Here is an 11,654-nt window from a genome sequence, read left to right on the forward strand (position 1 = left end):
GCTACACACGCAAATTAAACGAGCAAACCTCAGTGCAACAAAGACGAAAGACGACGACGGACGGTGCACTCAACCGAGCGACAACATCATTGAATCCTCCAGGCGCACGAAGCAACCAAACCTGCCGAAGAAACAAGGATCGGGCACACCCACTTTGTTAAGAACACACGAAAATGACCAAAGAAATGGCTCACCTAGAATTCATATATGCTCCAAAAACCACCTCAACTAAAGCTTGAAAAACTTCCGGCCACCGTCGCCCACCTCGAGAGGCTGGCGGTGGTCGTGTGGACAAAAAGAGGAGTCACGCTCAGACCATCCAACAGACGGGCCGACAAAGAAACTCGAGAAGTCGCTTTCATTCGAGGGCAAAAGAAGCAAGTTGTTTATTTTATTTTTAGCGTTCATTTCATCCAAAGATTATTTTCGTCCTCTTCTTGTAGACGATGTTGCGCATGTGTTTATTTGGACCAATACGTTTTGGCTGCCATAATGTGGAACAAAACTCAAGCCCTTCAAATACAAAAGCAGCATAAGTTTTGCAGCAACCGGGCAGACAATTAAGCGGCACTACAAGTTGTCTATCAAAATAGTGAGACATGCACAAACAACAGATAAACTGGAATTAATATAGACACAATAACATCAATCAATCAGCAATCCGTAATAGCCCCATCTCAGATCCACAGAGTCAGCTGTGTTGACTGACTACACGGAACTCTGAGGCCTATATAACGATGAGAAAGAATGACAACAATACTCTGGTGACCAGATAGAGATGATCTTGGCGTCAGGGGAAAGGAGAAGGTACAGCAGATGGAGAGCAGAAGCTGGAGACTGAGATCATCTATCTCATGAACGGGTGCCTTCTCGCCCCTCTTTCATTCACCTGAAGCTGTGGTGACTTGGGCCTGGTCACCTGCTTCGTCGACCTTTGTGGACGGAACGGCCTGTCGAACTTTGGGAGGGGCCGTGCTTGTGGCACCAAGGTCCTCCTCAGCTGCTTCAGCGCCTTCTCTTCCTCGATCTTCACACACACATTACATATACAGAAGTTGGTTAGTCGCCATGGTACAACACAAGAAAAAAAAAGGCTGACGAACAGGCAAGGATGCGTCGCGTGTATGTATGTACCTTCTGTGCAAATTCGTTTTCCTCTCGCAACCTCTTGTAAGTGATCTCCTTCTCCTTCACCTGCATCACAATGAAATGCTCCATAAACCCTCCTTCCTACAAAGCTAGTTCATTTCAGAGGTATAGTAGTATAGAAGGAGCAAAAGCAGGCAAAATTACTGACTCTGTTATCAAATTCTGATCTTTGAACCGCCCTCTCATCAACATGCAGTTCAAACTGTTGCACTTCAGTAAGAGGCTTTCGCTCCTTCTGTGGAAGAGGAATAGGATCCCTGCAACCAAATTAAAAGTCGTAAGACAAGAGATCGTACGTAGGACAAGGGGTTGCACATGCTACTTACTCTTTCAGTATCGGTTGTGCCCTGACAATTCTCCTCTGAGCCTCTTCCCTCGCCATCCTCTCTCTTTCTTCCATTAGCCTTTGCTGCTCCACTTCATGTCTCACCAAGCTCTCCAGCTGAAAACCTTCTGGCCTCGTGCATGGTTTCGGTTCAGGCTTTGGTGGCACCTGAGTGGAAAATGTCAAGAGATGGCCTGGGACCAGGATATGTTCAGCATATATCTATCACTTTGCACGTACCACTGGATAGTCTGTGGTGTAAGGATAGGGATTAGCCTTGAATTTCCGGGCCTTCTCTTCCTCTAGCTTCTTCTGCAACAGTTGTGCCTCTAGTTGCCTCTCCTTGTCATGCCCTCTTTCCTGTAAACATGGGTACAGTGTTATTCGCTTGCAGCAAAGATGGGCAAGAAAGTATAAACACATTTCACATACATCTGTATGTAGATTGAAAGGGTTGGGTATCGTCAGTCTCGGCATATCTTTCTTGTCATGGTAGGAAGAAGATTCAGAGTACAGAGAAAGCTGCAAAAAAAGGACAACAGATTTAAAAAGGTGAAAAGGTTGCTGACAACACTACTTGGTTTACTTCAGCACACACCTTGTCGAGAAGATCCGCAACTGCAGGAGGTCCCAAGCGGTCGTCAGTACGAAAATGGAACTCCTTGGGCTCTGTTGCCTGGGCCTTCGGGTGGGCAAAAACACCAATATCACCCTTGCTCTCAAGAATCTGCATGGAATGATGTTCAGGCTAATTTTCCAAAGCATTATATAGTTGATTGTATATAAGGTTGAAATGTACAAGACCTTTTTGTTCAGTGGCTTGGCCTTGAACTTGGGGGCTTTCTCCAATTCCTCTAGTTCCAATTCCTGAGTGCTTTTCACCCTGTTAAAGCTCATGTTAGAGTCGAATTTACAAGGTTGCAGCACAGTAAAAGTGATTATTGTTTCCTCAATAAATGTACCTTGATGGCCTTGCGCGCAGTGCTGTCTCAAGTTGTGGGGGTTTCGCTTCAGCAAGTTTAAGTGGCTTACTACCCTGACTCTATAAGATGTATACTTTCAGTCATTGCCACAATCAACAACATAACGTGGAAAAACCAGGTGCTAGTATGCTTACCCGCATAGTTCCTACGGAAGAAGCTTCTGAACATGTGTCAGCATGTCGAGACGCTCTTTCCATCGTTTTAAGGTGAAACTCCTATAGTCAATGCAAAGGCGTGACTTAATTAGTGGACGATCACTCGGCGAATTTGTTATGACAGTCAAATACGTACATTGAATTCAGGGAGCTGTGGAGCTGTCCTTGGAAGAGGAGGGAAAGACGGAGCTTCGGCTATCTAAAAGCAGAAGCAAGAAATTAGTTAGGCTTCATCCCCTGAAGCATGCAATTCATTTAGTTAAACAGAAACACAGGAAATTTTCCCACCTTTTTGTTAAATGGCCGTGCTCTGAACTTTGGAATCTTGGCCAGCATTTCCTCCTCTAGTTCTGAAGAGCTTTTCATTCTGACTGCTCGGACCCTGTGGGTAGTCTGAAACTCAGGTTCCTTTGGCCTTGTTAGCATAAGTTTGGGCCTTCTCTGTGAGGCAGTTGCTGCATCCTCCTGCATGGTTAATCCAAATTATAATATATTTTTCATGGACAAGTATTAAGATGTAATAAATGCGGCAATTCATCAAACTCTGGATTGCTAGTGGAGATATCCATATCATGGCACCAAGAAAAATAAATTAAACAACGGCAGTTCACAGTGAGCATACAAACTGTAATATGGATGTAAAGCTCCTAGTCAACTACTAATACCGTTTTCATCATCAAATATTCACAGATTGATGATAAAGGTAATGATTCTTTTTTATCAAACTCCGAACTGCTATCAGCCCCAAGAATAACAAAAATTAAGCAACGTACACCCACACGATATGTGGAAAGGACTACTTAAACTTACAATAGACATTGTTCTGCAATATGAATTAAACAACAACAATTCACAATGAGCATTATGAATTACAATAGACATTGTTCTGCAATATGAATTAAACAACAACAAACTCCTAGTCAACTACTAATACCGTTTTCATCATCAAATATTCACAGATTGATGATAAAGGTAAGATTTTTTTTTTACCAAACTTCGAACTGCTATCATGCGCCAATAATAACAAAAATTAAGCAACATACACCCACACGATATGTGGACAGGAATACTTAAACTTACATTAGACATTGATCTGCTGTAGTGGCTGCCCAAATCTCTAGTCCCTGACTCAAACTTCTTGACCATTTCAGCTGCCGAAATATATGGAGTCACTGTCACTTCCTGAAAAACGGGCAACAATTACAGTAAGTACAAGTTCACAAAATAATAAAATGACATTACACCTGCAGTTTCATATCTCTCCCCACTACACAACAAAATGAACTTTATTTAGAGTCAGAAGAAGATGTCGCCACCTTCAGAGAGTGGGCGTCGTCATGGCGGTGCCTCATGGAAGACTGTACCACCTCGGTGCTTCCTGATAAACTACAACATCTTCCTTTGTGAAGCAGCACCCGGGACTTGACGTTCAATATCTGGTCATCGCAATGATTTATAAGTTCACAGTACATGGACAAGTTCTACCAGTAATATAAGTTCCTGCTATACCTGTCTTGTACTTCCATCATCTAGTTTTTGCCTCTTCACAGCCTGATTTTCTTGCCTGATATCATTTGCAGCAGCAGCTGCCTTTCCGGCCACCGCATCACGAGCCCCCCTAAGAACCAACAACCCAGAACATCGTTAAGCGAACCATCTCAAACTTTGGAAAACGGTATCAATATCTACGAGTCAGCATGCATATATTTCTCCTACTTGATCGCACTCTTCTTCTTTAATGCCAGCGAGGACTGCTTCAGATTAGACGGTTGCACGGTCTTTGAGCGAGTGGATGAGCTCCCCTGCACCTTGGGAGTGCACGCTTCAGCCTTCACTGTTGACTTGGCACGAGTGGTCGCAGCAGTGGTAACTTCCGCAGGTGGAGGCGGCCTCTGAATCTTAGGCGTGCTAGACCCAACATCTGCTGCTAAAACCACGGCAATGTCGATCTCAGAATTGAGGAATGAATTCCCAGCCGGCATTCCTCCAAGAAATACTAGTTAGTGACTCACATTTTGCAGCCAAATCTTTGGACAGGGGGAACTCGAAAGACTTGGGTGACTCCTCCTTCTCTTCTGTTGGCGGCGACTCTGACATGGTGTCAGGACAAGCAGACGTGCTGACCAAATGAAGAAAGACAGGCAAACATGGTATGAGGACAAAAGTATGCCAAACACAGAAGGAGAGATACGAGGTCCAAATAGGCAATTTTTCGGGTGTCACAGAACACAATTAACTGGCAGAAACAGAACACAACAATGATATGTAAATTCTAGAAGAAAGAGAATCACCCCAGCGCTTACCCATCGATATCCCCTGCCGGATTTGGGGCTTTGACTGCTGCCTCCTCCGTTGCTTGGTTCTACCGCCGCAAACACCAACACAGATTGGGTGATGAGAAGGGGGAACAAAAACAACCCAACCCAAATCAGAGCAAAATCGAGGCAATCTCTTTCCATTTTCGTTACCTTTGGAGATGGAGCCGGGTCCTCCGCGTCCGCGAAGTCGCAGAGCGCGTCGATCTTGACCTCCGCTCTCGACTCCTTGATCCTCGGGGCGAACGCTGCGCGCAAGAAGGAGAGAGAGAAGAGCAAGTCAGGGTAAATTTCCGGGAGAGAAGGCGCGTGGAGGGGGAGGGGGAGGGGGCGGGGTGCGTACGCGAGGGCGCGTGGCTGGCGCCGGCCTCGAACCAGCGCTCGGCGGCGCGGATGTCGGCCTCCGTCTCGTCGACGACAAAGTCGAAGTACTTGGGCGCGCGGTACTCGTACGCCTCATCCACCTGGAACTGCACGGCCGCCGCCTCCGTCCCGGAGGAGGGTTTGGTCTCCGCCGCCATGGACGAGCAGAATTCTAGGGTTAGGAGCGCGCGAGCTAGGGTTCTCTCTCTATCTCTCCGGATGTGGTGGTGTGAGATGTATGGTTTTGATTGGAGGCGGGGAGAAGAAGGGAAGGGAAGGGGGGGGAGGGGGGGGGGGGGGGGGGGGGGGGGGGGGCGGGGGGGGGGGGGGTTGGAGAAGAACGTTGCGAGTCCAACGGTCGGGGGATTTGAAGTGTTTGCCGATTGCCAAAGGGGCAAGTCTTAACGGAGGGGAAGGGAGGAGAGGAGGACTGGACCTGGGTGGTTGGGTGCTGCGATAGAGATCTATCTCGGCGCTGTGTGCCAACGGCTATTTTTGCGGCGCGGCTGCCAGCGGTGCGCACTCAGATTAATGGTCCGCCGGACTAGGAATTTTTCGAGGGACCAACAGATTAGTGGTACTGCTACAGCCTACAGCTATCGATCGGGCACAGACTGCCCATGTTGGTTGTAGCTTAACGGTCATGATGCAATGTAAAACTTGCTTAGAATAACAGGATGCCTTCTTTTCGCTTTACAACTCGCCAATTCATCCCCAATGAATCAGAGGGTGTTTAAATCCAAAGGACTTATTTTAGTTTGACCTAAAATAGTCTCTATAAAAGGCTAAAGTTCTAAGCACCCCTGACTAAAGAGGGTAGTTAGGGGTACCTCTACTAAAATGTGGATTAGTCTTCTCTCTCTTCATTTAACTCCTCTCCTTTTAACACATGCGAGTTCTGGATTAGAGGGTTTGAAGGATAATAAATGCCCATTAATTTGATTTTAGTCTCTTTAGTATTTGGATCCGAGTATGGAAGAGGCTAGCAAGCTTTAGTCCCACTACTTTTAGTCATGAGACTAAAACGTATCCAAGCACCCTCTCAGACCTAACTCAACTCTAAGTAGTAGCAGGCATGACAAACAAGCATGAATGAGTAGACACATCAGAGCTCAAACAACTCCTACTCATGCTAGTGGGTTTCATCTTTTTACTGTGGAAATGACAGGTCATGCAGAGAAAAAGGGGGTTCAACTACCGCAGCAAGTAACAGATGAATCGTTGTTGTCCCAATGCAGTAAAAGAGAGCAGTAGTGAGAGAGTGGGATTGTATGGGAATGAACAAGGGGGTTTTGCTTGTCTGGCACTTCTGAAGATGATATAGCTCTTCATTGGTGTCATCGAACTCATCGTCGGAACATACGTCTATCGAGGGGGAATAACCACCGGCAAACAAGAGGGAACACAATCAATGCAATGCAACAATATGATGCATGAATGTAACATGGCAATATGTTGTGATTTGAGCTAAGTGTGTGAACACGATTTGGTAAAGGTAGCGGTGAGAGGCCATGTAGGAGTACATGATGGGTTGTCTCATTGAAACCGTCCTCAGAAACTGAGTTCTATGTTTGTGATCCATGAACAGCTACTACCGCACATTGGGCTCCGGGCACTCCAAGCTCTCTCGACTTATTAATCAACCTGATCTCTATCCAGAAGTTGCAACTAGTTTCTGGTGTTTGTAGGATATGTGTTGGGGACCGTGCATAGCGCTAACCCTAGGGGTGGGCTATGATGCGGTAGAGACACGAGGCACGGTGTACCGGGACGCCCGTTTCGTGCCTCGGAAACCCTGCTCTCATCGTTTGGAGCCGTGAGCGAAACCCCGGCCGGATCTCCTTGCAGATGAAACCCGAATAGGCGATAAATCTGGACTAAAGACTTGTGTGGTTAGTCAGGTCGTGGCCGACACCCTCGCCAGGCTTCCGCTTGAAGGTTGCCGAGATATATGATGTGTACATGGCGGTAAGTGACGAGAGCGTGTGTGAAGAAGTACACCCCTGCAGGGTTAACATCATCTATTCGAATAGTCGTGTCCGCGATAAAGGACTTCTGGGTTGCATGTACAGTTCATAGACAAGTGAAAGTGGATACTCTAAAATGCGCAAGATAAGCGTGAGTGCTATGGATGGCGTTCTCATAGGGAGACAGGAGCGGGTCCATAGTGGTGTATTGATTTGGTGAATATGTGGACTCGTGTGCGCCACCTCAAAAGAGTTACCTGCAGTCGTAGTTCAGGATAGCCACCGAGTCAAAGCTGGCTTGCTGCTGTTAAACTCCACCATCCCCTTTATTGACACTGATGCATATGTAGATAGTTCTGATGTAAGTCTTGCTGGATATATTTGTACTCATGTTTGCTTAATTTATATTTTGCAGAGAGACTTCAGTCTCATTAGTAGTACCGCGTGGACTTCGACCTTGTGACGCCCCCGATTTGACCGTACACTAATCATACACGCAAACATGTACAATCAAGATCAGGGACTCACGGGAAGATATCACAACACAACTCTACAAATAAAATAAGTCATACAAGCATCATATTACAAGCCAGGGGCCTCGAGGGTTCGAATACAAGAGCTCGATCATAGACGAGTCAGCGAAAGAAACAATATCTGAGTACAGACATAAGTTAAACAAGCTTGCCTTAAGAAGGCTAGCACAAACTGGGATACAGATCGAAAGAGGCGCAGGCCTCCTGCCTGGGATCCTCCTAAACTACTCCTGGTCGTCGTCAGCGGGCTGCACGTAGTAGTAGGCACCTCCCGAGTAGTAGTAGTCGTCATCAACGGTGGCGTCTGGCTCCTGGACTCCAACGTCTGGTCGCAGCAATCGGGTAGAAGGGAAAGAGGAAAAGAGGGAGAAAGCAACCGTGAGTACTCATCCAAAGTACTCGCAAGCAAGGAGCTACACTACATATGTATGCATTGGTATCAACTGGAATAAGGCTATCATATGTGGACTGAACTGCAGAATGCCGGAATAAGAGGGGGATAGCTAGTCCTGTCGAAGACTACGCTTCTGGTAACCTCCATCTTGCAGCAGGAGAAGAGAGTAGATGGTAAGTTCACCAAGTAACATCGCATAGCATAATCCTAACCGATGATCCTCCCCTCGTCGCCCTGTGAGAGAGCGATCACCGGTTGTATCTGGCACTTGGAAGGGTGTGTTTTATTAAGTATCCAGTTCTAGTTGTCATAAGGTCAAGGTATAACTCCGGGTCGTCCTTTTACCGAGGGACACGGCTATTCGAATAGATCAACTTTCCTGCAGGGGTGCACCACATAACCCAACACGCTCGATCCCATTTGGCCGGACACACTTTCCTTGGGTCATGCCCGGCCTCGGAAGATCAACACGTCGCAGCCCTACCTAGGCACAACAGAGAGGTCAGCACGCCGGTCTAAATCCTATGGCGCAGGGGTCTGGGCCCATCGCCCATTGCACACCTGCACGTTGCGTACGCGGCCGGAAGCAGAACTAGCCCCCTTAATACAAGAGCAGGCTTACGGTCCAATCCGGCGCGCGCCACTCAGTCGCTGACGTCACGAAGGCTTCGGCTGATACCACGACGTCGAGTGCCCATAACTGTCCCCGCGTAGATGGTTAGTGCGTATAGGCCAGTAGCCAGACTCAGATCAAATACCAAGATCTCGTTAAACGTGTTAAGTATCCGCGAACACCGACCAGGGCCAGGCCCACCTCTCTCCTAGGTGGTCTCAACCTGCCCTATCGCTCCGCCACAAAGTAACAGTCGGGGGCCGTCGGGAACCCAGGCCCACCTCTACCGGGATGGAGCCACCTGCCCCTTCAGCCCCCAACTCCGAACAGTACCACAGGTAATGTAACTGTGCAAAGTATATAGTATATGCCCGTGATCACCTCCCGAAGTGATCACGGCCCAGTAGTATAGCATGGCAGACGAACAAGAGTGTAGGGCCACTGATGGAACACTAGAATCCTATACTAAGCAGTAGGATAGCAGGTAATGGTAACAACAGTAGTAGCAAGGACAGGCTATGCATCAGGATAGGAATAACGAAAAGCAGTAACATGCTACACTACTCTAATGCAAGCAGTATAGAAAAGAGTAGGCGATATCTGGTGATCAAAGGGGGGGCTTGCCTGATTGCTCTGGCAAAAAGGAGGGGTCATCTTCGATCGATGTAGTCGAACACATGGACATCGGCAGCGGTCTCGGAGTCTACCGGAAAGGAGTAACGGAGGGGGAACACAATAAATATAAGAGCAATCAAATGTAACACAAAGCAAGACGCGGCAATACGTTGTGCTAGGGGTGACGTAACGTAGGGATAGGCGATACCGGCGAAGGGGAGAAACATCCGGGAAAGTATTCCCGGTGTTTCGCGTTTTCGGTCAGATGAACCAGAAAGGAAAAGTTGCGTGTTCGCTATGCTAAGGATGTATGACGGACGAACGGACTGCGTATCCGGATTCGTCACGTCGTTCTGAGCAACTTTCATGTACAAAACTTTTTCATCTAACATATGGATTACTTTCTATTAATTTTCAAAGGTTTAAGCAATTTCTAAAGTTTCTAGTTTTATTTTAATTTGTTTTAATCCGAGTTGACCAAGTCAACTTTGACTTGGCAAAAAGGCAGGGAGTGGCCCACATGTCATAGGTCATATCTAAACAAATAAATAAAACTAATCTAATTGAAAGGAACCCACACGTCATTGTCACATAAATTAACTAGTGCTAATTAGTCCTTAATCTAACCTACTCCTAATTAACTGGGCCGGCCACTGGCACAGCCGTGCCTAACGTTGAGTGGCTGTGCCACGGTTGTGTGGCCATGGTAGATTTTTTGCCTCAAAAGACCATCTGCCGAGTCGAATTAACAAAAAGGACTATCTTTAAATTTTTTTTAAAAAAAAACCAGCTAGGCCATGGCAGTAGGCGTGCCAACCAACACGTGGCACCTGGCGCCACCGAGGGAGGCGGCAGGACCTGCCGCCACAACACCAGGCGGCAGCCCTGAAATTACTGAAATCCGACAAGGCCTGCTGCTGGAACGGAACAGCCTGTGGTTGGTGGGGCCCCCCGCTACACACCGTGGCGGCAGGTCTGCAGCAGCAGCAGCCAGCTCTCTCGTTCTATTCTTTGTTCTTCCTGTGTTGTTAGCTAATGTCAAATAGGCACGTTTGACTGAGATTTGAACTAATTTAAAGGTCGATTTTGAAGATGATGTAGTTGAAGAAAAGATAGATCAAGGTAAGATGTATCCATTTTTGTGTTTTTCGCTCACATGCACGATGGTTTCGTACTGTATGATTAGTCGTAACTTTGTATTATCTGCTGTATTGGGCATGTGATAATAAGTTTGGGGAGTGTTTTGTAGCATTTGAAAAGTACAAGACCGTCATGCATGTAAGCGAAAAACATAAAAATGGATAGATCTCAACTGGATCTATCTTTTCTTCAACTGCAACATCTTTAAAATCGGTCTTCAAATTGATTTAAATTTCAGTCAAACTTGCATATTTTCACACTTGCTAAACCAAGTAAAACAGAGAGCCTTTGTCGAAAGAAAAGTAAAACAGAGAGCAGAACGACACAGCCGAGCTGGAGACTTGCCACCACGGTGTGTGCGGCAGGGCCCACCAGCCCATCCAATTCCGTTGCAGCAGTTGGTCTCGCCCGATTTCCGGTAATTCCAGGGCTGCCGCCTGCTATAGTGGCGGCAGGTCCCGCCGCCTCACCCCGTGGCGGCAGGTGGCACGTGTCGGCTAGCGCGCCTGCCGCCACGGCCTAGCTGGTCTCTTTTGTCAAAAAAACTCAGAGAAGTCTTTTTTTGTCAATTCGATTTGGTAGATGGTCCTTTTGAACAAAAAATCCTGGTATGGGTGCAGAGGCAGCGGCCATGGCCATTCTCAACAACAACAAGCAGCATGAGGTAGTAGAGCAAGCAAACAAGGGCAGCGGCAGCAAGAATTAAGAGCATTAGCAGCGGTAGTAGCTTAGCAGGAGCAGCAGCTACGCAGGCACACGCGAGATGCATAGGGCGTGGCTACGCGGGCGCGGGGCAAGACCAGCGAGCAGGAAGCAAGGCGGCGTGCGGCGACGGCAGGAGCGACAACAACGCAGTAGCAGGCAGACGCAAGGAGCAGCGGCAGCTCCGGCGAGGCCACACGCACGCGAGCGCATGCGGAGGCGCGGCCACGAGCGGTGCTGGCGCGGGGCAGGCAGCGGTCGCGCGCTTGGGTGCGGTTAGGAAGCGGCGCGCGCGGCCAGACGCGGTCGGACACGAACAGGGGCGCGGCTGAGCATGGCTACGGCACGAAACTTCCGACACGATGTGAAGAGCAGTCCAGGGCATCAGATCGAAGGGGAA

General features: G+C 47.8%; 1 protein-coding gene across 2 annotated transcripts; it reads right to left on the bottom strand.

Annotated features, from left to right (window-relative positions):
- Window positions 1–600: 600 nt before the first annotated feature.
- On the bottom strand, window positions 601–5,592 carry LOC125536882 (protein TPX2). Of its 2 annotated transcripts, none has more exons than XM_048700172.1 (20): window positions 5,271–5,592; window positions 5,081–5,175; window positions 4,916–4,974; window positions 4,625–4,731; window positions 4,329–4,536; window positions 4,122–4,230; window positions 3,929–4,048; window positions 3,693–3,794; window positions 2,901–3,077; window positions 2,749–2,811; window positions 2,592–2,672; window positions 2,437–2,516; window positions 2,279–2,357; window positions 2,073–2,201; window positions 1,907–1,996; window positions 1,715–1,834; window positions 1,476–1,642; window positions 1,298–1,406; window positions 1,135–1,194; window positions 601–1,027 (listed from the first exon to the last, which is right to left on the bottom strand). In XM_048700172.1, exons 1-20 carry the CDS (start codon window positions 5,446–5,448, stop codon window positions 848–850), a joined length of 2,313 nt encoding a protein of 770 aa, XP_048556129.1. In that variant the 5' UTR covers window positions 5,449–5,592; the 3' UTR covers window positions 601–847. The 2 variants fall into 2 exon arrangements, with proteins under 2 accessions (XP_048556129.1, XP_048556128.1); XM_048700171.1 differs by having other exon boundaries at window positions 4,329–4,539.
- Window positions 5,593–11,654: the final 6,062 nt, after the last annotated feature.

The sequence above is a fragment of the Triticum urartu genome, chromosome 2 (assembly GCF_003073215.2).
Source record: "Triticum urartu cultivar G1812 chromosome 2, Tu2.1, whole genome shotgun sequence".
Classification (NCBI taxonomy): Eukaryota; Viridiplantae; Streptophyta; class Magnoliopsida; order Poales; family Poaceae; genus Triticum; species Triticum urartu.

Coding starts and splice junctions, on each gene's coding strand:
- LOC125536882 (XM_048700171.1), bottom strand. CDS start 5,448: ATGGCGGCGGAGACCAAACCCTCCTCCGGGACGGAGGCGGCGGCCGTG. Junction 4,732..4,915: donor CCGGCAGGGGATATCGATGG/GTAAGCGCTGGG, acceptor TCATTTGGTCAG/CACGTCTGCTTGTCCTGACA. Junction 1,195..1,297: donor GATCAGAATTTGATAACAGA/GTCAGTAATTTT, acceptor ATTGTGATGCAG/GTGAAGGAGAAGGAGATCAC.